The 25,951-nt window shown below is 43.2% G+C and overlaps 2 protein-coding genes across 4 annotated transcripts in view; one reads left to right on the top strand and one right to left on the bottom strand.

Annotated features, from left to right (window-relative positions):
* The window catches only part of Acaca (acetyl-CoA carboxylase alpha), a 266,901-nt gene that overhangs the window by 15,417 nt on the left and 225,533 nt on the right, over nt 1-25,951 (top strand). The gene's annotated exons all lie outside the window — the stretch shown is intronic.
* C8BH17orf78 (chromosome 8b C17orf78 homolog) lies at nt 2,695-25,694 on the bottom strand. 2 transcript variants are annotated; one of them, XM_028890517.2, is made up of 7 exons: nt 23,848-25,693; nt 21,728-21,814; nt 20,821-21,060; nt 11,494-11,649; nt 9,986-10,116; nt 9,320-9,436; nt 2,695-5,062 (listed from the first exon to the last, which is right to left on the bottom strand). In XM_028890517.2, exons 1-7 carry the CDS (start codon nt 23,903-23,905, stop codon nt 4,985-4,987), a joined length of 867 nt encoding a protein of 288 aa, XP_028746350.1. In that variant the 5' UTR covers nt 23,906-25,693; the 3' UTR covers nt 2,695-4,984. The 2 variants fall into 2 exon arrangements, with proteins under 2 accessions (XP_028746350.1, XP_037057445.1); XM_037201550.1 differs by lacking the exon at nt 20,821-21,060 and having other exon boundaries at nt 23,848-25,694.

A 25,951-nucleotide genomic window follows, 5' to 3' on the forward strand; every position in this document is an offset into this window, starting at 1 on the left:
ACAAAAACAAACACTGAGTTTTACCTCCAGTAACCATCTGTTCAGTGATGAGACATCAACACATAATTTGAGTGTTTACTACAAATGTGATGCTTTATTAATACAATAAATAGAGCTTTATTAATACAATAAATAGATACAAGATACACAATGGTGTTAGTTTATGCTTTTAATCTCAGCACTTGGAAGGCAGAGGCAGGCAGGCCTCTGTGAGTTCAAGGCCAGCCTGGTCTACAGAGCAAGTTCCAAAACATCCGGGGCTATACAGAAAATGTCTTGAAAAACCATTAGAAAAAAATACACAATTCTAGGGGTGTGGGAGTGGTGCATGCCTTTAATCTCAGCACTTGGGAAGCAGAGGCAAGTGGATCTCTGAGTTCAAGGACACCCTGGTCTACGAAGAGAGTTCCAGGACAGCAGAGTTCCAGTACACAGAGAAACCCTGTCTCAAAAAAAAAAAAAATACACAAATTCATACGGGGATTACAGACTTCAAGGACAAGAACCAGGAAGTACACTTGATAGGAGAAATAGCAAGTCCTCAAGACATTATAAGGGCCATTGTGTGAACCCAGGAATGAAATACTGAGAGTGGGAAGAGAAGGGGAGCATAGACTCTTAACCTGTCCTAGGCAAATTATGTCAATATATAAAGGGTTTGTGGCTCCTTGTCATAAGTGACTCTTCTTGGAAAATAGCTGAATATAAACGCTGGGGAAACACTTTAGATCAGAATCTGTTGGGTAGTGTTTAAAGAGCATCCAAAGTCAGAAGTGGGGGTAGAGAGCAGTTAGGGCTGCTGTTGCTCCTAAGCCCACCCTTGCATAGATAGCTTCAGGGTGTAGGAAAGGAAGAATGTTAATGCTTGCTCAGAAGTTTCAGATATGGAGAGTCCCATGTCAGTTTGATATTTTGTTTTTTCTCTCTTTGTAGCACAGGCTATTCTTGAGCTCATTATGTGGCCCAGATTGGCTTCAAACTCGTGGCAAGTCTCCTACTTCAGTTGCCTAAGTAAGGGGATTACAAGCATGTGCCACCACAACCAGCTTGGTCAGTTCTGATTTGGTCACAGTTATAGCTAAAATAAACAAACAAATAAATAAATAAGTGGGGACTGGCAAGATGCTCAGTGGCAAAGAGCACTTGTTGCTCTTACAGAGTTCAGTTCCCAGTTCCCCATGTCAGCTCACCACCACAGGCACTAGGTATACACATGGTGCATATGCATACTTGAAGACATGTGCACATTAAATAACTCTAAAATTGGAGAAATGGCAAAATGTATATATATGTGTGTGTGTGTAATTGATGTATATTTTAAGTATTAATATTTCTTATATTTATTTTTGTTAATTTATGTGTATTTGCATGGGGCAGGGGTCTTTGTGAGTAAATGCCACATGTGTGTGTATACCTGTGGAAGCCGGAAGAGGGAGTTAGGTCCCTTGGAACTAGAGTTCCAGATGGCATGGGTGCTAGGACCCAAACTCAGTTCATCTGGAAGAGTAGCAATCTCCCTAGCCCTTCATATGTTTATATTTATATTATTTAATAAATAATGCGTTTTTAGGGGGAAACTTTCCTAGTAGCCTTTTTTATTTTCTATTGTTTTTCTTAGCATACAAAAAATGGGTTTCATTATGACATTTTCATATGTAGGCATCATACTTGAATCTTCTTTTACCCCACTGACCTCTCTCTTCTTCAAAGTAGTCCCCATTTCTGCTTTTGGTTATTTATATTCCATTACTCTCTCTTAAAGTAATTTTTTTTTTTTTGAGACAGGGTCTCACTCTGTGGCCAAGGCTGATAGAGAACTCACTATGTAGTCCATCCTGGCCTAGAGGAATTCATGGCAGTCTTCCTGCCTTAGCGGTCTGAGTGCTAGGATTATAGTATGACCCATTGTGCCTGGCTTCCAAGTAATCCTTTTAACACCCCACAAATATCGCTGTTTACTCAGTCATTAAGCAATAGCTTCAAAAGTTCAAAGTGGAGGTTTTTGTGAACTTGTCTTGTTTGCACCAAGCAGCTATCTGCCTTAATCTTTGGACCTCTCCAAAAGTACTGGGAAGCTGAGCAGGTGGCCCACGCCTGCCATCTCAGCCCTTGGGAAACTGAGGCAAGAGGAGCATGACAGTCTAGCCTGTTACATAGTAAGTTCAGACCAGCCTGGGCTACAGAGTGAAAGAGAGGACAAAAAAGTACTGTATTGGAATATTAGCCAGGTAGGGTGGTGCATACTTATAATCCTCATCTTAGGAGCTAGAGAGAGAAAAGTCAGGAGCTCAGATCATCCTTAGCTACATTGTGAACTCAGGGCTAGCTGGGCTCCATGAGACCTTGTCCAGCAAAACAAAAGGTAGCAGGGTCATACAGATCCTTCAAAAAGAAAGAGTTCTAGTTCCCTTTAAAACTGAAAGTAAACACAAGGAAATTAATGTGCCAATAGGAAATATGACAGTAATGTAGTAGTGGAAAAAAAGAGCATGTTAAAATGAGTATGGACAGTGTTATGCTATGAAATATATATCTCTTATCACATGCACATATATTTATTATGACTATAAAAGAAGTTTCAGTGTTATTCATTACCTGTGGGGGATTAAATATAACTTTTATTCTTATATTCCTTTATCTTTTCCATTGTTTGATATAAATTTTGATAATGAAAATGAAAACACACTTTAGTAATCAGGAAAACCAAATATGATACTTTAATGAGAAAGAATTTGCAGCAGAAACTTGGCACTTGGCGGAAGACTCATTGGCAGTTGCATTGAAGTGTTTTATAATAAGAGTGTCATCCAGAGCGATAACCTGAGCATTTGTGTCTGACTCTGGAGCAATCTGCCGAGACTGAAGTCCACTGAAGTCCACATTCGAGGCTGTGGACTGATTAGGGAGTGGGGAAATAGAAAATTCGTACTTTTGCCAGGGAAACAACTGTCTCTAGACAAAATGCATAATTCTGACTATGTCAGTTTCCGTGAAGAAAGCCAGTACAGATGTTACCCCAATTTCACTTTTGAAGATGAGCAGAACTGATGATCACAGACTCAGCCATGGCTTTCATCTTCTAGGAAATCTGTTTCCGGGTTATGGGACATTCTGTTGTGGATGAAGGCAGCGATGGATGCTGGCATTAATCCTAGAATCAAATAGAATCTTTTTAATAACCTCCCCTACTAGACCTGGGAAAGAACAGTTTTTTTTTGTTGTTGTTGTTGTTGTTGTTGTTGTTTTGCTCAAGTATATGGTCAAGCAAAGTAACAGGTGTATGGATAAACTTGAGGTGATGCTTTGAGTCACTAGTAGGGTGCAGATGTTCCACTCTCACATCTAACACCACACATAGTTCTTTGTCCCCTGTCTGCTGTGTGCTGAAAGTGTGTTCTGTGGAACTTGAGATGTTCTTCAGCTCTTCCTGGAAACTTTGAATCACATTGTTTTGTGTCTGTCCTTTCCTCCTGGCTCAGCTCGTCCCCTGCTTAGTTAGCACACTTTCAAGAATCCTGGTGGGAACAGTACTTGACGTGAAAGGAGGAAGGTTAGACTTTGTGTATGGTTTTTTCTAGAGAACTAAGAAAACTGAATTACTTCCCAGGCCTGGTGACCCACACCTGTGATTCCAGTGCATGGGAAGTGGGAGACAGGAGGATCATGAGCTGAAGGTCATCCTGGGATATGTATGAAGTCAACACTAGCCTGGGCTTAATGTAATATATATTTACATCTGGAATAATATGTACACGAGGAATGTGGAACATTCGGCAGTTGGAATGGCTTCACACTCTTGGAAAAAGCAGGACAACACCATTCTCTATGTCAGATGCTCCCATGCCTAGTTCTTCTTTCTCACTGAAATCTTATTTAAGCAGGTCAGACTCTGCTCACAGCTGTGCCCCTGTGAGTGGGATCATTATCACAATCATTTTGTTCTGGAGTCCTAATAAAAACCATAGGCAGCTCATTGATAAAATAATGCCTAGCCAGGAGGTAGAGGAAGGAAGGTCAAGGTGAGTCACAGCTACACAACAAGTTGTAGGACAGCCTGGGCTACATACATAAAAACCTATCTTAAAAAAAATTGAAAATTAAATAAGGCATAGCCAGGCCTGGTGGTTCACACTTGTATTGCCAGCTCCTTTTGGAGGTTGAAGCAAGAGAGTTCAAAGTTCAAGGCCACGCAAGGAGTTCCAGGTTCTGGATAACCTGGTGAGAATCTACCTCAAAATAAAAGTTACAGAAAGGGATTAGTATATATCTCAGTGACACAGCACTTGCAGTGTGAGGACTTTGGTCCGAATCACAGGATCAGAAAAGAAAAAAAAAGCATGATACCAGATCTCCTTTAGGAATTCTGAATTTTTCAATTTCATTTCAATGCTATTTCTGCTGAATATATTCTGTCTTGAAACCCTTCAGGAATGACTTATTAGAAGGGCTTTGGGGATGCTTAAGGCTGGGTTCCCTTTGCCAGGTTGTTGATAACTATGTGTAGTGACAGAGGCTAAATCATTAAGTCATAAGCCTGGGAGAATAGATGCTCCCTGTAAGCTAGTTGACAGCCAGTGAGCATGAGAAAGCTGGGAGAGCAACAGAGGAGTTGGAATGTGGGCCACGCAGTCCGGTCCATGTCTTTGGAGGCAGTGTTTTGTCTTTCATCAGAGAAGGCAGTGAGGTCCATACATAACACTCGGAGGCAGGGACTTCATCTTCATTTGCTGAGATGGAAAGATAACCCATTTTTGTGGATGTACAAAGTGAATCACAGAGGCTTATGTCTATGCCAGCTGCCCTGGCATGAGTGTGGCTCCGTCAACCCAGGATCTTCCTTCACTGTCGTGGCATATCATTTGATTATAATGTCCACATGAAGATATGAGTGTAAGGGCTTCAAGAGTCATCCTGTAGTGATTTGCAATAAGGAGACAGTGATGTAGAATACAGCACTTGCTTTCAGAGTGAGGCTAAGCAGAACTCAGAAGTATGTCTGGTGGATTATAGTGATCCCTGTAGTTTTCTTTGCGTCTGAAGAGTTAGGAACATCTTGTCCAACCTAGAGGTGGAAAGGACATGTGAAAGGTGAATAAGTGTGCCAGTGAACTGAATCAGCAAGGGGTCGCCGAGGAGAAAGCCCCAGTTAAATCAAGTACACCTGAGTTTGCCTCCTTGCTGCCTCACAGTTGTTCTGAGGATTCATGAACACCATGCTCAGGAGCCAAGAACCTATAAACCTGTATCCGAGTGCCCATTGCCCTTGTCTTGACCAGGTTTTCTGGAATGGAAAAGGCCCTGAGTGTGCCGCTACTTTGGATCCCATATGCACAGGAATTCCACTTCATTCCTTGAAATCAAACTAAAAGAATCTCATTATGTTTTGAAGAGGCAGGGATTTAGAAAGAGATTTTAGGGTCTGACTGAATATTTATTTTTGAAACAAGGTCTCTTGTCTATCAAGCTGCCTCACTGTGTAGTGGAGAAGGCCTTGAACTCTTGCTCCTCCTGCCTCCATTGCCCAAGTGCTGGGAATCTAGGTGTGTGCCTCCGCACCTGTAGGAGTGGACGAAGTCCCCAGTGAATGTTTAGTGTTAACGGGCACAGCCATGTTGAGGACCCCAGTGCCTCAGAACCATGGGAGTGGGAAGCCTTCCTTGGTGAGGCTTAGAGAAATGGCAAAGCCTTCCTCTGGTCCAAGTACCAGTGTTTACAAATGATTGCCCAGTGTGTGCAAAAGCTAGAAACCACAGCTTCATCCTCCTGGATCACTGTAGCCTGGGTCTGCTCCCCTCAGAGACCTCCTACTGAGACGAGCTAAACCTGCCTCCTTGTTCAGTTGTTGACCATGAACCCACCTCTTTATTTGACTGTATATAATGAACCTGCCTCCTTCATCCGGTGTATAAAATAATTCAGCAGAGGTTCTGGGCAGCAGTTGCTGCTCTCCATCAGAGTGAGCAGAGCCCAGCTGATCCCAGTCTTTCTGTACATGTGTCTGTGTGTCTGTCCTTTTTTTCATTCCCTCATCACCCAGTTAGGTCAATCCTTGAAGCCATGCAGAGTGTGGCACACACTTGGCTTAAATATTTTAAATATCCCTGTTCTACCCTTACTGTGTTTGAGTTCATTTCCTATCAAAATTTGTGTTCCTTTTCTGAATGCCTAGCTACTATGAACATAACACAGTTTTGTTTAATTTATATGTTTATAGGTATTTTGCCTGCACGTGTGTACGTGCACCATGTGTGTGCCTGATGTCTGAAGAGGCCAGAAGAGGGTGTTGGAACCCTTGGAACTGGAGTTACAGTTGTGGGCCACCATATGGGCGCTAAGTATGAAATCCAGTTCCTTTGGAAGAGCAACAAGCACTCCTAACCACTGAGCCATCTCTCTGGCAATCCCACCCCTTTTTGATGGGATTTCACTATGGAAACTTGGCTTCTTACTATTTGCTTTATAGCCCAGGCTGGCCTTGAATGTATGTCAGTCCTTCCGCCTCAGCCTCCAGCCTTAGCCTTCAAGTGCTGGATTTCAGGCAGGTACCGCCATGTCTAACCTTTGTTTTGTTTTGCCTCATTTATTTTTAATTCAAGGCATCCTGTAGCCCAGGCTGGCCTTCAATTCTTGACCCTCCTGCTTCTACATCCAAAGTGCTAGGATTGCAGGTATGTGCCAGAATGCCTACTTCTACAAGGTATTTTCGGGGGAAGGCTTGATTTTTCTTCCCAAAGTAAGGCTTGGCACATAGGTTTTCAGTAAAATTGTATGGAATAGATAAATGATCAATAAATAAAAATGTCAGTGTAGCAAGTAAAAGATATAGATTCTAGTTCTGCTTCCTCTGAATGACCTTGGGAGAATCTCACATCCTCTCCAAGTTTCAAATTCAACATCTGTAACTTGTAGAGTCCAGTCCTGTCTTTCTCCCAGAGCTTTGGGAGGAACAGAAAAGAGGTACTTGTGTAAAACTCTGTGTGTGTGGGGGGGTGGTGGTGGTGGTGGTACTGGGGGATCAAACCCATTTACTACATCATCTTTGAGACCAATTCTCAATGCCATAATTCTACAAAAATGGACACCTCATTTAGTTTAGTGCATGGTGAGTGGCTATTTGTTTGATGGGTTCTTTTGTTTGTTTTTGAGACAATCTTACTGTGGTGCCTGACTGAGGCTTTGAACTAGGTCCAGTGGAAACCTTGTCTGCTTACCTTAGTGAGTGACTGGATGTCTAAGGGAAAGTGCTCATGTATCACTTTCTACTATCCCAAAGCAGAGTCTAACCTGGCTTGGAGTCTAGATTAAAAGCAGTCTGGTGAATCAGCCCTGTAGTGACGGCTCAGACACCAAAAGACACTATTTATAATCTTGTCAGGAAACGCAAAGGTAAGGAAAAAGAAAGTTGCTTTGCCAGGTCTTTAAACTGGGTTCCAGTGCAGCAGATCCTAAAGGTTGCTGTATCTGAGAGTTACCAGGGTGAACACATGTTATAATGCTAAAAATCTTACAATTAGGAGGAACCTTCCTAAAAAAAGGGCAGGTGGTGATAGCCCACACCTTTAATCCCAGCACTCAGGAGGCAGAGGCAGGTAGATCTCTGAGTTCCAGGCCAGTCTGGTCTACAAAGTGAGTTCCAGGACAGCTAGGGCTACACAGAGAAACCCTGTCAGAAAAAAACAAAAACAAAAATAAACAATAACAACAAAACAAGAACTATAAACCTTACAACATTGGATACAAACCTTGGTCAAGGTCTATGGGACCTGAAATATTAGTAATTTCACAATAAATCCACCTCTGCTTATAAAGCTTGTTTTTAAATTTATTTTTACGTTTAGGTGGCTGTTTGTCTGTGTGTACACCATATGTGTAACCAAGGAGGCCAGAGAGGGTATTGTAACCCATGGAACTGAAGCTACAATGTAATTGTGAGCACCCTGTGTGGGTGCTTAACTTCTGAGCCATCTCTCCAGCCTCCTAAGGGAGCTTATTTAAAAAATTAAGAATAAGATGAGCATGGTATTAACATAAGCCTATATATAGTCCAAGCTTCTTGGAAAGCTGAGACAGAAGGATGACTTGAGGTAAAAAAAAATTAAAGCTAGTCTGGGCAACATAGTAAGAACCCATCTGAGTAATAATAATGATAATAAAGATCTCTGGTCCTGCTCTAGACATTAGACATTCTGATTCAGTATATCTGGGTCCCAGAAATACAAGTTCCTCCTCCACCCCCACGTCTCTGTCTCTCTTTCTTCTTAGTTGCTTGTTTTTGGTTTTGTTTAGATGGTATCTCCTGTAGCCCAGGGTGGCCTCAGATACCCTATCTAGCCGAAGCTGAGGCTGCCCTTCAACTGTTGACTCCTCCTCTGCCTCCATCGTGCTAGCAGTGTAGGTGTAGACTACCAAACTCCGCCAAATAACAATGTGGTTTTTGCTTTGTTTTGTTTGTTTGCCTGTTTGGTTTTTGGCTAGCCTGGAATTCACTATGTATACCAGGCTGGCCTGAACTCATAGAGATCTGCCTGCCTCTGCCTCTGCTTCCTGAGTGTTGGGATTAAAGGTGTGTGCCACCACATCTGGCCAGTTTTTTGACACGGAATAATTTATCACATTTGCTTTATGTTAATATTCTGATGGGCCCCTTGAAATCCCACCCCTTGGCACCGTCCTGCGTCCTGATGTAAAAGCTTTATTCATTCATTCATTCATTCATTCATTCATTCATTCATTCATTCATCATTCATTCTCTCTCTCTCTCTCTCTTGTTTTTTCAAGACAGGGTTTTTCTGTGTAGCTTTGCACCTTTCCTGGAACTAACTCTGTAGACCAGGCTGGCCTGGAACTCACAGATATCTGCCTGGCTCTGCCTCCCAAGTGTTGGGATTAAAGGCGTATGCCACCACTGGACAGCTAAAAGCCGTATTCTAAGGCAAAACTCCTCCTGTTCCTCTCTTCTGCTTTTCTTTCCATGAGGTGCGCGCCCTCTACCTCTTTCTCTCTCTGGCTCTGTCTTTCCCATCTTTCTCTTCATTTCTCTATTATAATAAACTCTGCACGTGGATGCATCATCTGGGTTGTGAATTACTGGCTGCTTCTGCCACTGCCATGCCCACATGGCATGCATCTGCCCAGCATGTTTCCCTGCACACACCGGATACCCTCCGAGGTCCCCCTGCACATCCGGGACACTCTCGAGGTCCCCCTGCACAGTAATTCATAGCACCTTATAACTGAAGCAGTTAACTACATCTCACCACTTTGAGGCTACCATTGTTTTGTCTAAACAAATGGCATAAATGATGCAGAGAATACTCCCCTTCTCAGGCTGAGAGTCCAACAGGGACTCAGTTGTCCTAGGTTGCTGGTCTTCCTTCCTTTCCCTTCTCCATAACCATTGCCATTGGCACAGTCTTCTGACTCTGAGGCAGGGACTCTGAAAAACAAAACAAAACAAAGTGGATCTTGATCCTCAGTGGCTGATACACATTTGATTATCTTCCAAACCTCATGCCAAGCCATTTAAAAGAAATAATACTTTATTATCTTACACTCCCCCCTTTCACCCTCCTTCTCTCATATAACCTGGCTGGCCTCAATTTTGCAATACAGGCGAGGCCAGCCTGGAATTCCTGGTCGGCTCCCCACCTTCCAAGTGCTAGAAAAAATGCTCATCTCTAAGGAAGACACTAGAACTCCACTGTCTAGAGGGTGGGGGAAAGGAGCTCACATGAAGAGAGCACCTTCGATGTACCAGGTGCCTTTCAAACAGGAGCCCCGTTAACTTCCACAGCTGGCGAGCAAGGCAATAATCAGGAGTCCTGTTTACAGATATGGCAGCTGTAGAACGGAGAAGTCAAGTGACTTTTCACCAGCCACTCAGCTAGTGTTTGCTTTCCTCATGTTCTGCTGCCTTTCCAACAGAAAGCAGTCTTTATTGATCAAGCCCGGAACCCAGTTCATCAGTATACATCAGCAAACTTACTGGGCATGGAAATGGGACTTCAAAGATTACAAACACTATAATGAAGACTCCACTGAGCAGCAGAGTAGCAGCAATCAGAGCTTTGGTGACAATACTCCATTTCTGCCTCTCCTTTAAGGACGCATCTATGTCTGAAAGGAAAGAGGGAGGGAGGGGAAGAAAAGAGAGCATGAGCAAGGCTCACCTTGACTGCAAGTTCTCCTTGCTCAGACTAACCAGGGACACCTGACTCAGAGACAGAGCCTGGTTTTCCACCTGGGGCTCAGAGTCAGGCGGGTGGCAGCATGGCCTTTTCACTAGCCTCTCTTATGAATTAGCCACCTTCCTAGAGTTTGGGTTCTCCAGAGTCATGCAGGCTGACTCTAGCACTGTTCTCGAGAGGAAAAGGCTTGGGTGCATAAGGAGTTCTTAACCCTTTGTTCCCAGTCAGTCCGCTTGAAGTTCCCAACCTTAAAACCCAAAATCCTATCTCCTTCCATCTCTGGCACCGAATAAAGCGAACCAACTACAAACAAGCACAGAGCAATCACCTTTATTTCAGATCTGGTGGCACACACCTGTCATCCTAGCACTCAGGAGGCAGAGGCAGGCAAGTCTCTAAACCCAAGGCCAGATCTAGTTAATGAGTTCCAGGCTAGCCAGGGCTACATAACGTCTCAAAAAGAAACAAACAAAAACTACCTCTTTGGTATTAGGAAAGTATGGGAAGAACAAAGGTGAATTGTCTTTGCTTTTGAATCGTAAGTCAAATCCAGGGCAGAAGGCTCATACCTATTACGTTATTACTGATCTCATATTTACTTTTCCACTGGTATGAACCTGGGATGTAACCCAAACTCGACTCTTATAGAACTTGAGTCTTGGCCAATTTAGTAAGGGCTATTTTCAAAAACAGTGAAAAGGAAAACATGTGGTTGGTTGGTGTCATCTCTGTTAATAATTGATTGGTATTTAAATATATATCTATACATGCAAGTGGCTGGCATCATGTACCAGTTGGATTTAGTCCATTTCCAATCTGGCTACAGAGTGAATTTACTTTCATGGAGGCAAGAGATTACCATTTTAAAGAAAAGACTTACTATTTGATTTATGTCTGTGCCCGAGTGACTCGAAGTGCACTGTGTGCATGCGGGTACCCTCAGGGACCAGCGAGCATCAGATCCTTTGAAACTAGAATGACAGGTGGTTGTGTAAGATACCTGATGTTGGTGCTGAGATCTGAAGCTGGGTCCTCTACAAGGTATCTGCAAGATGGTGCTTAACCACCGAGCCATCTCTCAAAGAAAAGGATTATTGACTATGCCAAACTACAGATGTTTCTGGGAACTTCCTTATGGAGAACCTTTTTTCCCCTATTAAAACATGGAATAATTTTTAATATAAATTTTTAAATATAAAATAACTTCTCCACCTCCAAGAAAGTCCTAGGAGACCTAAGTAATATTGGAGCTAAAATGTCTCCCTTTCTTCCTGGTCTTGCTTTGCCACCTCTACTTGATTTGTACCTTGTGACAAAGGGCTGGAAAAGTCCCCAGCGCTTGTAGTTTTCTCTCTTTTCCTTCTAGCAGCTGTGGAGGTGGTAGTGATGGGCACCGTCTCTGATGAAGCAGATCTACCCTTTGCTGGGTAGACCTTGCACCAATAGATCCCCGGTAAGAAAGCTGTAAAACAAAATGGAAACAGCAGATGGGCACCTGTAGGGCAGCATCATCCTGCTTTGGTTTTACCTCACAAAACTCGGGCTCTGCTCCCTTCATACTACATTTCTACCTGTGACCCCATTGACCTGTATGTTCATAGGTTTTAGGTGTAGGCACAGAATAATGCCAAGAATAAATGAGGCCAGAGGTACTAAGAAGAGATGTGGATTAAATTCCCAGGAGTCCTTTGACTATAATCAGAGGGAAGGAATGAGCCATATCGTGCTTGCCTATCATTCTCGAGGTCACCATAATAATAAAGGTGGAGGGTGTAACACTGTTGAGAGTTTCCTTCATTAATAGAGGTGGTTCCAAAGTCCAGGAAAGAACAGGGAATGCATCTGCTGAATGACTGTGGCAGGTCTGCTAGTGGGGTCCAGTCAACCACTCTGAGAAGTCAGTGAGGAAAGCAAGAGCAGCTAGGAGAGGGACCGGCAGCCAGCTTCACATTCTCCTCAGTTTCATTCATTTAATGTTAAAAAACCAGAGTCTACTATGTGCCAGAAATGCTTCAGTATTTTCTATCAGTTGGATTCATAACAACAAGAGAACAAACAAACAGGTCAGGGGTCAGGGCAGAGGAAGCAGAGACAACAATGACTATCATATATTTTATGGCTGGGTGTAGTGACACCTGCCTACAGTTCCAGCACTCAGGAGACTAAGGCAGGAGGATAACCTTGGTTTTAAGGCCCACATGGGCTACATAGTGAGTACCAAGCCAGCCACGGTTAAATAGCAGGACCTGCCTCAAAAACAAACAAAAAATTGTTATTATATATTAGGATAAGTGCTACTTAAAAACTTAAAACTAGAGCTGGGCATAGTGGCACATGTCTTTGATCCCAGCACTTGGGAGGCAGAGGTCAGCCTGGTCTACATAGTAAGTTCCAGAACAGCCAGGGCCACACAGAGAGACTCTCTCCCAAAAACATCAATCAGTCGATCTATCTAGAACAAGAAGACAGTCATGGTAGCTCATCCCTGTAATCCCAGCACTGGTGAAGACTGAGTTGGAGCATTACCAGGAATTAAAAGCCATCCTTGTGAGTTCCTAGCCAGTCGGAGCTACAAAATCAGGCACGGGAGAGATGACGTGGTGGTTAAGAGCACTTGCTGCTTTTGCAGAGGACCTGGGTTTGGTTCCCAACACCGCATCAGGCCGCCCACAAGTGCCTATAACTTCAGTTCTAGGGGATCCAGTGCTCTCTTCTAGCCTGTGTTGGCATCCATATACACGTGATACACATACATACATGTAGGTAGACACACATAATTTAAAAAATAAATCTTTAAAAGCCCAAACCAGCCAGTTGTTGTTGGTGTATGCCTTTAATCCCAACAGAGGCAGATCTCTGAGTTTGAGGCCAGCCTGGTCTATAGAGCAAGTTCCAGGACAGCCATGGCTACACAGAGAAACCCTGTCTCAAAAAAACCAAACAGGTGGCACACACCTTTGATCCCAGCACTGGGGAGGCAGAAGCAGGAAGATTTCTGTGAGTTTGACGCCAGCCTGGTCTACAGAGTGAGTTCCAGGACAGCCAAGGTTACACAGAGAGACCCTGTCTCAAAAAACCAAAAGCAAACAAACAACAACAGCAAACCAAACAAACAAACAAAAAACAAAAAATCCCTGCAAGATAAAGTAGTTTGAGTAGTATTCATAGGTAATAGTTGGGCAGCCTGCAGTGTAGGCCAAGCCTCTCGGAGAGTAGAACTGAGCCAAGACTTGAGGGAAGTAATGTAGGTGGAGAGGACAGTGGGAATAGAGCCCCGAGGCAGAGTGTGCCTGACAGGTTACAGATACAGGGAAGCAGTGAGGCAGCCAGTAGCCAGCATGGAGGAGCAAGGGAGGGGTGAGGGTTGAGAGGATATAGGGGTTCTAGGCTCTGTGTGCCAAGTTCAGGGCTTTGGAAATAAGGATCTGTTGCAAGGTTTTGATCAAGAGTGACCTTTTTTGTGGGGAGGGGTTTTTTAGTTTGTTTTGTCTTGTTTTTGTTTTTTGAGACAGGGTCTCATTCTGTAGCCCAGCCTGGCCTCCAACTCACAGCATTCCTGCTTCAGCTTCTTCTTCTTCTATTTGTTTGTTTGTTTCGGTTTTTCTAGACAGGTTTCTCTGTGTAATAGCCCTAGCTGTCTTAGACCTAGCTCTGTAGACCAGCTGCTCTTGAACTCACAGAGATCCTCCTGCCTCGGCCTCCCGAGTGCTGGGATTAAAGGTGCGCACCACCACCGCCCCACTACTTCAGCTTCTTAAGTGCTAGGATTACAAGTGTGAGTCACCATGGCCAGCTAAGCTTCATTTTAATTGACTACTCACTGGACTGCTGTGTCAGGAATGGACCCTTGTGGGGCAGGGGTAGAGGCAGCATGACCTGGTGGCGGTAGCAGATTTTGGAGACAACAGGTAAGACGGGATTCAGCTAGGGATAGAAGTGAGGAAGAACAGCTGAATTCTGGCTGTGTCTGCACACAATTCCACCTGCTTACAGAATGGGCCTAACCCAATTCAGACAGTGGTGGCTCTTCCTCTCCAAACCCTCACCCCTTTTTACTTAAGAGACAGGATATGACTATGTAGCCCATACTAGCATCAACTTCACTTCATAGCCAGACTGGCCTCAAGCATGAAGTGAGACTCCTGCCTTCCCAACTACTGAGGTTATGGGTGTGCCACCAAACCTGGTCTTCTATTCCATTTGCAGTGGTATTATTTACTGGGAGGTGGTGCATGCCAAGGGTTCCATGTGGAGGTCAGAGGACAACTTTGTGAAGGTGGTTCTCCTATGTTTATTTGGGTGCTAGGGCTCAAACTTAGGAAGTCAGGCTTGGATCATTGGGCAGCAAGCATCTTCACCCCGGGAGCCGTCTTGTGGGCCCCTGTTCCAGTATGCATGGTTTCTTATCATTACTTTTCTTTTCTTTTCTTTCCCAGAGCTGAGGACCAAACCCAGGGCCTTGCGCTTGCTAGGCAAGCATTCTACCACTGAGCTAAATCTCCAACCCCATCATTACTTTTCTTTAGCTTTTCTAAAGTGCTCTTTTTGTTTTGTTTTTCAGGACAAGGTTTCTCTTTGTAGCTAGCCCTGGCTGTCCTGGAACTCACTCTGTAGACCAGGCTGGCCTCACAGAGAATCTCTTGAACTCACAGACATCCTCCTGCCTCTGCCTCCTAAGCGCTGGGATTAAAGATGTGCACCACCACTGCCTGGCTCCACATTACTCTTACACGTCTTAAATCCTTTCGAATTGCCATGTGTTGTTGTTGTTAATCACCAGAGGTATTGAACAACACAGCAAGTAAAACAGTCGAATGACACTTTTAGCAGTTGTACGGAGGGCAACAGTCAGACTTGGGCAGCTTTCAATACCAGTCGTCATACAGCAAATGACAGGAGAACTAGAGGTCCCTGACTGCACTTTAACTGGGAGACAGTGGTGGCCCCCAAGCCTGGCCCCAGTCAGTTCTCTTAAGTGGTAACATGCACGTTTGAAGATAAGCAAAACTCACTTTGGACAAGTTACGTGATTCCTGAGTTTTGGTTTCCCAGTTTGTAATATGGTTATAATAAAAAATAATTGCTGTAACTAGTTCTCAGAGGTGCTGTAAAGGTCAGAAACAAATAAAAATGAGAAAGCAGGTGTGAAAACACTTTGCAAGCAGCTGAGCGAACTGGGATTGAAAGATAAGAGAAAGCCTAGAGATTGTCTCCTTAAGCGGAACAACTCTGGTAGCCAGAGAGATAACGGCGTAGAGACATATGGCCTGTATTTCCACCTGCTGAGAAATGTGACTTCAGCGTCTACTGAATAGGCTTCATCTGACAGTGTACTTTCAGTCCTCTGAGTTAATGGCCATCTCTGTTGGCAGCTCATCTCTTTCGGGTCTTATCTCTGAAGTAACTGAGCATCAAGGTAGAACAGGTTTGAAAATATATTTTATTTCCACCGAGTGGTGGTGTTATACACCTTTAATCCCAGCACTTGGGAGGCAGAGGCAGGCGAATCTCTGCATTCAAGGCAATACAGAGTGAGTTCTAGGACAGCCTGGGCTATACAGAGAACAACCCTGCTTCAAAAAAGAAAAAAAAAATCACTTTATTTCCATTGATGATTGAATTGCACCATTAGTTTTTCTCTAGCTAAAGTTATTTGAACAAGAATGCCCCATTTTAAGGCAGGCATGCTGGCACATACCTCTAACTCCAGCATCAGGAAGGCAGAGGCAGGAAGGTCAATGAAAGTTGAGAGCAGCCTGGTTTACTTGGAAGTTCCATGCTACCTAGGGTTACAGAATGAGATCCTGCCTCAAAAACAACCCACAAGAACATCCCAGTTTGCTGAGCATGGTGGTACTCACCTTTAATCTCAGTGTTCTAGAGGAGAATCATGAGTTCAAGGCCACTCTGCTGGCCTATATACAGAATTCTAGGCAAGTGAGGACTGCATAGTAAGACTTTGGTTTTTTTTTTTATTAGCATAGAAATACCCCCAATTTAAGGAGTTTTGTTTTTAAAAATCCAACTTTATGAAATTTTTTAAGACAATAATAATTCATAGTTTATATGAGTTTTTATATATATATATTGGTTTTTTGAGACAGGGTTTCTCTGTGTAGCTTTGTGCCTTTCCTGGAACTCGCTCTGTAGACCAGGCTGGCTTCGAACTCATAGAGATTCGCCTGCCTCTGCCTCCCAAGTGCTGGGATTAAAGGCGTGCGCCACCAATTATGGGCTGTGTGACTTTTTTTTCAAGTATCATTTTAGTAGATGGATTAGGATCTTTATAATTTGACTAGTATTAACTGACTCCTAGGGTCTGGTTACCTCATATGAAACTGTGGGTTATGGAAGTCATAAATGGCATCAAACTGGTGTTTATTATGATGTTAACTATCACCTTTGGCAAGTCATGTATTTCCCCAGTGCTCAGCTCCTATAGTTACAACTGGGAGGGCTGACTATACGGTCTAGTTTTCAGATATAAGAGGGTTAGACAGTAGAGAACAAACTGAACAGCAACATGTAAGGACTCCCAAATGGTCCTCCAACCTGTGAGTGTTATTGTACAATAATCTCTAAGAGTCACCTCTATTTATTATTTTTTTGTTTGTTTCAGATGGGATCTCACTACATAGCCTTGGCTGTCCTGGAGCTCACTATGTAGACCAGGCTGCCCTCAAACTCACAGAAGTTGACCAAGAAATGACACTTCTCTTTAAATATGATGTATTTATCCAGACTTGGTGATATATGTCTGCAATCCCAGTACTTGGGAAGCAAAGGCAGAAGGACATGGAGCTTGAGGGCAGTCTAGCTACATAGTGAAACAGTAAAATAATAATAATAATAATAATAATAGTAATAATAATAATAATACATAGCTAGTTCAAGTTTAACTTGGGCTACATAACCAGATCCTATCTCAAAATCCAACCAAAATTTATATTAAATTTATATGAAAATGAATTAAATATATTTAATGTTATTTAAAAATTATTTTGTAGCCGGGCGGTGGCGGCACACGCCTTTAATCCCAGCACTTGGGAGGCAGAGTCAGGCAGATCTCTGTGAGTTTGAGGCCAGCCTGGTCTACAGAGCAAGCTCCAGGACAGGCACCAGAACTACACAGGGAAACCCTGTCTTGAAAAACCAAACAAACAAACAAACAAACAAACAAAAAGCCAGATAGGTTTCTATGAAACCTGATGGGTAACTGGAAAGCTTCTAAATATAAAATCTGAGCAATAGGAACAGAGACTGTATTGTAACTGATTGCTCCGGTTCCCTTTATGTTTTTGTGAGAAAAGCAACTTAGGCATGCACTCTATGAACTGAGCTATAGCCTCAGCCACTGTTTTATGTTTCTTTTCTACATATTATGTTTGGTTCATATCTTGTGAAGACCAACTGTGTTGTGCAAAGTTCTTGTCCTTGCAATTCCACATTCTTACTTACTTTGAGGGTATTTTCATTATTGTCATTTGATGGTATTTTAGACCCTTCCTCTGCAGACTGACACCGGCCAGAGTGGCAACTTCAGAGTGCATCTCTCCTGGGACCTTCTAAGTCTGACCATTTTCCTAGTTTTTATTTCTAACCTATTTGAGATCTGTCACATCTTGGTGATTTAGTGTGGTTTAAATTCAGAACAAGCATCTTCAGACTGTGAGAGAAAGTTCCTTTCAAAAGTCCATTTATAAGATGGTTGTTTGGGATTTGTTAGCATGGTTTCATAGAAATATACGTTGAATGTATGGTGAATGGTGATGAGGACCCAAACTAACCTACAAATATCCATTTGGTCTCTTTACATGACTCACATTGTATAGAGTACTGCCTCAGATTCTGGATCTTGCCTTGAGCAAGCACCGAGGAGAAGGAGGAAGACTCTTCGTCTTGGAGAGAGCTCAAAGCCCAGAGGTCACCCAAGGCAAGCAGTTTCAATAGGGCAGGTTGATCTTTGGCAACTTTCCTCTCACCAGTTTAACCCCCTCAATTTTCCTGGTTCCACATTTTTAACAGCTAATGCCCTTCATTACCTCAGCCCCATAGTGCATAGCATGGTATAGTGCCACTCAGAGAACGGCAGAACGGACAGTGACTGAAGGCCAGTGCTGTGGTCAGTTCAAGGGTGTCACACGGTAAGAGGACAAGGTCCAAATGAATTGATATTGAGTGGTTTGGGGGTTTTAAGGGCCCTCCCAGTGGTAGAGTTTAATTAACTAGTTAATTTTTCTTCCTTCTCTCTCTCTCTCTCTCTCTCTCTCTCTCTCTCTCTCTCTCTCTCTCTCTCTCTCTCACACACACACACACACACACACACACACACACACACACACACACACACACCAGGACCTCATAGAGCCCAAGCTGGCTTCAAAATCAATATGTTGTATAATGGGATTACAGGTGTGCCTGGCTTTTAGTGGTAGAATTTTGTAAATTATAATAAAGTAACTGAAACATTCAAGTCATGTAAGGATAAATAATTTACTGTTCTTGGGCAGTATTCCAAGAAAATGTCTGCCCCCTTATTTCTTCATTTCTAGTGTATGTTTTAAAAGTTTATTTCTTCTCTCTGAGTTCGACACCAGCCTGGTCTACAGAGCGAGTTCCAGGACAGCCAGGGCTGTATACAGAAAACTTGTCTTGAAAAACAAACAAACAGACAAAGTTTATTTCTACACTGTTCTGCTTGTGATCCTTCTACTTCCCAGTCTCTCTAAGCACTGAGTATTATTTCCCAACAGTATAGCAGTAGAGTCTAAATGTCCGCCTTTTGCAAAGGGGGAGCCATATACTCATCTACTGATCAGAAACTACTTGACAGAGATGTAAAAAGAAGAAAAGGGTGGCAGAAGTGGGGGTCAAGAGGTGCTGTTGGGGAACAAGCCATTCCACACAGTGGAGACTGGATGGATATTGGAACCACCTATGTGGGGGCTAAATGAGCACCAGCTATTGGCTGCCAGTGTGGCAGTTCTGCTTCTTGGAATTCATTTTCTTGATAGATAGCAGATACATAAGAGGACTGTCCAAGGTCATTGTTTGTATTAGTAAAAGAATGGAAATAACCAAAATTCCGCCAGTGGAGAACTAGGGAAATAAATTGCAATTTAGTAGAATACTATGAAAAAGAATGAGGTAGGGCTGGTGACATAATATGCTCAGAAATAGGACATGTACTTAGCATGTTCAAGGCCTTGGATTCAATATTCCACAACCCAACCATACAGGAGTCAAATTTATGGATATGGACATGGGACAAACCCATGCATGAGGAAAGCCAAGGTATAGAAGAGGGTGCGTAGTGTGGTACTACCTATACTTTTCACATATGCAAATGAGCTGGGTTTGGTGTCTCATGCCTATAATTCCAATAGAGGGAGGAGTTTCAGGAGTTCAAAGCTAGCCCTAGATACACAGCAAGTTATAGCCCATCCTGAGCATTATGAGACCTTGTCTGAAGGGGGGATGTATGCCCACCTATTGGTGTGGTCTTTAGAAGGAAATACATGAGGTAATAGTGGTTCCTTCTATCCTCAGAGACAGAACTGGAGGACTGAGAGACAGGAGTAGGAGGGAGAATTACTTTTCACTATAAAATGTGTGCTGTTTGTATATTTCACTGCGTGCACTACAAATAAACACATTTCACAAAAATATTGATGTTTTTAAAATTTTTGTTTAGTTATAGTTCTAGCTATCCTGGAAATCACTATGTAGAGCTGCCTGGCCTCAAACTCACAGAGATCCATCCTCCTGCCTCTGCCTCCCAAATGCTGGGATTAAAGACATGTGCTCCACACCTATCCCACAACTATTTTTAAAAGAAGACACACCCACCAGCAAGGTGGCACAGACCTTTAATCCAGCACTTGGGAGGCAGAGGCAGGCATATCTCTGTGAGTTTGAGGCTAGCCTGGTCTACAAATAGAATTCTAGGACAGACAGGGCTGTTACACAGAGAAACCCTGTCTCAAAAACAAGCAAACAAAAACATAAGAAGGAGGAGGAGGAGGAGGAAGAAAAAGAATCAGAATCAGAAGAAGAATCAGAAGAAGAATCAGAAGAAGAAGAAGAATCAGAAGAAAGAAGACCCACCCATCAGAAGTGAAGACCAGCTAGGCATTTAATTCCAGCACTCAGGAGGCAGAAGCAAATAGATGGATGTAAGCTTGAAGCTAGCCTGGTCAACACAAGCAGTCTAGGCCAGCCAGGGATATATAGTAAGAACATGTTTCTAAAAACTTTTTAGATCTTATAAATACCACAGGACACTAGGGCTAAAAGGAGTCTTAGAAATTAGAAATGTGGGGCCTGGGGTCAGTGAAGTAGATCAGTGGATAAGGGCATTTGCCACAAAACCTATTTGGTCTGACTCCCGGGGGTGTCCACACACACACACACACACACACACACACACACACACACACACACACTAAACAAGTAAACATATAAATATAATTTAAAATTATTGTTAAAGAAATTAGAGAGGACACTGATTTTTCCCAAGGGGAGAACGGTAGGTTTCACTGTGGCTTTGGCTGCTAATAAACACTGGCCACCAAGGATGTCACCTGTAAGTTAGTGCCAGCCTACCTCTCTCGGCTCTTTGGTCTCACTTTACCTGTTAGAAGGGATCCATTCTGAAACTGGGAAGTGGGCATGAGGTGACAGCTTGGGGAGGCCTTGCTGTTTCTATGGTAGACTCTCAGGTTCTTCAGCGTGTACTTGACCTTTGGCCTTCCCTCTGAATACACAAGGTGGACTCTCTTTCTCTTCCCAAAGCCAAGGCACTGCAGGGTAGCTATAGTCTGATTTTGGATGAACGGGGCCCCTTTGACATCTGTGTGAATTTCTGGAAGAACTAAGCAGAAAAACAAAGCTGGTTCTTAACTGCACAGTGTGTAGACAACCCACTTTCATTCACGACTCCTGCTAAATTCCATTGCCAGCCACACTCTGCCCTCTTTTGGCTCATCTATCTCCCCCTCCGTCCGCGTTGATGGTACTAACTGTGCAGGGTCTGCTTTTCTTCCTGCAATACGAGACTGCAGTAACTCAGCACAGAGAAATGCCCATGGATTGTTTTCTTACATGCAGAGAGGGCTGAGTGCCATCTCCTCTTCATCGCCACCTGATGGATACAGTCCTACCTAGGCAACCAAGTTAATATAGAAATTCACTTCCAGACCAATTCACTTCTTCTGAGGAGCTATATACCTCTAAAATAGTAAATTTGAGATCTGGACTAAGAAGTGTGGAGAAAAGGGATTTTTAAAGTTTATTTTATTTTATTTTATGTGTATGGGTATTTTGCCTGCATGCATATGCATATCCCCTGGAACTGGAATTACAGACAGTTGTGAGCTACCATGTGGGTGCTGGGAATCGAACGCAGGTCCCCTAGAGGAGCAGCGCATGCTCTTAACTGCTTAGCCATTGTTACAGCCCTGAAAAGGCATTTTTTTTAAGGTTAAAAAGAAAATCCTGGGATAGCAGAAGTATTTTTCAGAAAGGTCTCCATTCCCTACCTCTTATTACGAAATCCATTTGGCTTCTCACATCCTTTGGGAAGAAGCTGGGTAGCTGTTCCATTTGGCAGCTGCTCTCTCTGGGATCTAGGAAGGAAAAAAGGGGTCAGGATGTAGTGGGTCCTCCCTCTTTTTAGAATTCCGAGACAGGGGAAGAGATGAAGTTCCTGCTTATAAAACTTAGAACTGGGGAGATCAAAATACTCCCGAAAAGTGATTTTCAAACACATGGCCAAATATATTTATGTAGGAATTGCCCCATTATAAAGAAAACTGAGTACCAATGTATTCTTTTTTTTTTTTTTAAAGATTTATTTATTTATTATGTATACATTGTTTTGTCTGCACATATGCCTGCAGGCCAGAAGAGGGCACCAGATCTAATTACAGATGGTTGTGAGCCACCATGTGGTTGCTGGGAATTGAACTCGGGAGCTTTGGAAGAGCAAGCAGTGCTCTTAACCTCTGAGCCATCTCTCCAGCCCCCAATGTATTCTTTTTTAAATAAAAGTGAGAGGTGTAATTACTAAGTTAATGAAAGAATAACCCACCCAAACAGTTTACTTTGTCTTCTCTTCTATCGGCCTGCTGTATGTTTTTTAAAATCAACACAGGGTTTCTCTGTGTAGTCCTAGCTGTCCTGGAACTCATTCTGTAGACCAGGCTAGCCTTGAACTCAGAGATCTGTGTGACACCACTGTTCAGCTTCTGCTTCCTGTACTAAGGAGAGAACCTTGAAGGTTTATTATGTACTCCTTTGGATATAGGCTCCCTATAGATTTCCACAGAGCTATAGACCATAGCTATTTCTGCTTTTGTGGTACATTACTCACAGGGTGTGGAAATTTTCTTCCTCAGCTTTTCTTATTTTCTTTTTGAGATAAGGTCTCCCTATGTAGCTCTGGCTGGCCTGGAACTAGCTCTGTGGACTAGGCTGGCCTTGAATTTGGAGAGCTACCTGCCTCTGTCTTCAAGTGCTGAGATTCAGAGCATGCTGCAGTGGCTAGAGGCTGGCTCAGTGGTTAAGGGCACTGGCTGCTCTTGCAGAGGACAAGAGTTTAATCCCCAGCTCCCACATGGTGGTTCACAACTATTCCTAACTCCACTTCCAGGGGATCTGGCACTCTCTCCCTCCCTCCACTGGCACCAATGCACAGACATCCATGCAGGCTAAACATTCACACATAAAATAAAATGGATAAATCTAATAAAAAATTGAAAAGGCATTCCCAACCACTTCTAGCTTCAGCTGCTTGGAAGAAGAAGAAGTAGAAGAGGAGGAGGAGGAAGAGGAGGAGGAAGAGGAGCAGGAAGAGGAGGAGGAAGAGGAAGAAGGGGAAGAGGAAGAAGAAGAAAGTTGTATCTCACTCTGTAGCCTAGGCTGGCTCTGTTCTGATGGCAATCCTCCTGCCTCCATCTCTCAAGTACTTGGGTCACAGGTGTAACTTTTCTTAATTGGCATAAGCACACTACCGCTGCACCTTCCATACTATTTTGATTTAACCTCCAGCCAGCTAATTTTAGAGAAATGTTTAGGAAACTCTGAAAAAAAAACCCTATTTTAAATGAACATTTACTACCAGAGCTGGGGCAGAGCTCACTAGTCGAGCACTTGCCTAGCATCTTAAGGCTGGCGTTCAAGCCTCAGCACCAAACAAACAAAAAGCCTCATCAATCAACCATTACCAAAGCGTAGCAAACAGTGCCATTCCGCCCCCATATCAACTTTCCCTCAGCTCCTCCCCATTAACATCTCTATTTCAACTATTTGAGTGTACTACCTGAAAAATGAAGGCAACATCTCATGAGGGGTTATGAACTTTAGAGCCCTAGGTGAGGCTATTTACAAAACAGTGTCACCATCTCACAATGAAAGCTGTCTTATCCTGTTTTTATTGCTATCCCTGTAAGCAAGAAAAAGGAAGGCACCACATTCCCTGAAGACTTCTCATGAAACAGACAGATATCTCCTTGGGCTTAATAATCAGGTGTATGGGGTAATTTCTGCAGTGTACAAGTTGTTGGGTATTGGCTATATTCCTGTCTGATGGAAGAGGCTCCAAAAGCTCTCTGGGCTTCCTTTTGGATGTTCTAGCATATTAGGCTAGAGGAGCACTTACCGTTCTTGTTGGAATCATAGGATGCAACGATGAGACTGAAGATTAAGATGGTATCCATGCCAGTCTGAGCTCATGAGCACTTCCTGCCTATAGCCCACTGTTACTCCGTCATAGCCCCGTATAGCCTTGCCTCGTGTTGCTTTTACTGTCCTGGAACCAAGTTGCACTCTGACTGACTATCTGGTTCTACCCTGACTATTTTGCCCTGTTTCCTGAAGACCCAGGAATATAGCTGATTGGAGAAAAATCCAAATCTACTTATTAATGATTGACTTTGAAGGTCCGGCCCAGCTTCACCGCTGCCAACTTGAGAACTGTCATTATCTAGAGATTTCCCTAACAGAAAGGGCATAAACACCCGAAGATATGCTCCATAAATACTTGCAGATAGACACGTACTCATTCACAGGCGTGCTCTCTGATGGAGACACATAGCTATACACACCAACATTAAGCGATACGGAGATGCCTATTTAGAGGTACAGTTTCTAGGAGAGAGGAAGAAACTAGGGCTGAATGAGTCAGTGCCTTATGTTGGGGAGAACACTGGACTTTAGGAATCAGTAGAACTAAGTTCTAGTTCAAGTCTGTTTGGCCACCTTGGGGAAATTATTTGGCTACTCAGGATCTCAGTTTTTCCCTTGTATAAACTGAGTCTCATCCAAAAGATCTTTGGAATTCATTTACAGTTATAACCATAAAGTTCATATGAGCATAGGAATATCTATGGAATTGTGTATTTTTCACACTTATGAATAATGGAATGAGAATAGTTAAAACAACTTTCTTGCGGCAATTGGGTCAAGAGGTTGTGAGAAAGAGCTGTATATGGTGCATGAGTGATACTGTCTGCAGCTGGGAATCGCTGCTATTGCATCCCCCCCCAAAAAAAAAATTGTTTCTTTTAGCAAAGAGTATATAATCAGCATTAAGCTCTAAAGATTTTTCTAAGAGGTCTTTCCTTATAGCCCAGACTTTCTTGAAATTCATTCTGTAGTCTAGGCTGGCCTTGAACCTAGGATCTTCTTGCTTTTGCCTCCCAAGAACGGAGATTACAGCTGTGTACCACTATGCCTGACTCTAAAGACTTCTTGATAGCATAGCTAGGTGAGATCATAAAGAAGGACACATCTAATTAGATATTTGTCGATGTCCAGGGCCTCCACAGCTTTCCTACCTGCTGCAAATATGCTTCTTTGAAGCCCACATGGGCTTAGCTATGCATGGGAAGATTCTGGAGGCCGAAACTCTTGATTGATAATCACATAAAGAGTTGGTTCAAAGGACTTTACATAGGGGCTTTGTGCGATTTTAATCAAATTACTATTTAAGTAGCACCCTGTTTACTGACGCCTCTATACAGCTTGAAATCTGGCCAAACTAAGCATCAGAGTCTTGGTGGGAAACATTAATGGAAGGGAGATCCCTGAAGGACAGTTTGCTGGCTAAAATGGGGAAGGGATAAAGGAAGCCCTGGGCATCCAGCCCAGCAGCAAATCTCCCCTAGGCCTGCTTCTCTTCCTCTGCTGCAGTTGCTTGATTCTTTCAACACAGGAGAGCAGATTAAAGGGCTCCGTCGCTTTCCTGGGGTTTCATGATTTTTGTTGACTGTTCCCTTCCTATGATCACATGATTCTCTACTCCCTTGTGGTTCTCTGTTGTTCTGTTTAAAATTTTCAGTCGCTGCCACATGACAGTGCTGCCACCTTGCAGCAAAGGTAGGAATGGATCTGAAGTCTCACTTCTCACCCTGTGTCATTGAAGAGGAAAATCTCATTTTTCCCAAAGCAATCTCATGCATGACCAAAGATGATATTGCAATTCTCGTTTATAAATTCTGAGAGACGTTTTCTTTTCTTTCCCTCCCTCCCTCCCTCCCTCCCTCCCTCCCTCCCTCCCTCCCTCCCTCTCTCTCTCTCTCTCTCTCTCTCTCTCTCTCTCTCTCTCTCTCTCTGTATACTAAGGACTGAACCTACTCATGGTTGCCCTAAAGTCAAATGGAATGCTGAAATCTGCACTCTGTGGAGCAGAGACACAAAACTAAAATTAAGACAAAATATCTAGTGGTAGAGATGCTGTGTCCAGTTGTGACCTCTGAAAGAGA

Source organism: Peromyscus leucopus, chromosome 8b (assembly GCF_004664715.2).
Source record: "Peromyscus leucopus breed LL Stock chromosome 8b, UCI_PerLeu_2.1, whole genome shotgun sequence".
NCBI classification, from domain to species: domain Eukaryota; kingdom Metazoa; phylum Chordata; class Mammalia; order Rodentia; family Cricetidae; genus Peromyscus; species Peromyscus leucopus.

Bases quoted from the DNA above. Each gene is read 5' to 3' on its own strand.
- C8BH17orf78 (XM_028890517.2), bottom strand. From the start codon at position 23,905: ATGGATACCATCTTAATCTTCAGTCTCATCGTTGCATCCTATGATTCC. The intron at 9,437-9,985 runs GTAAGTTTGCTG...TTTGTTTTTCAG, and splicing joins AAGTCCCATTTCCATGCCCA to AGTCCCTGCCTCAGAGTCAG. The intron at 5,063-9,319 runs GGGAGTATTCTC...TTCCACCTCTAG, and splicing joins TGGACTCTCAGCCTGAGAAG to GTTGGACAAGATGTTCCTAA.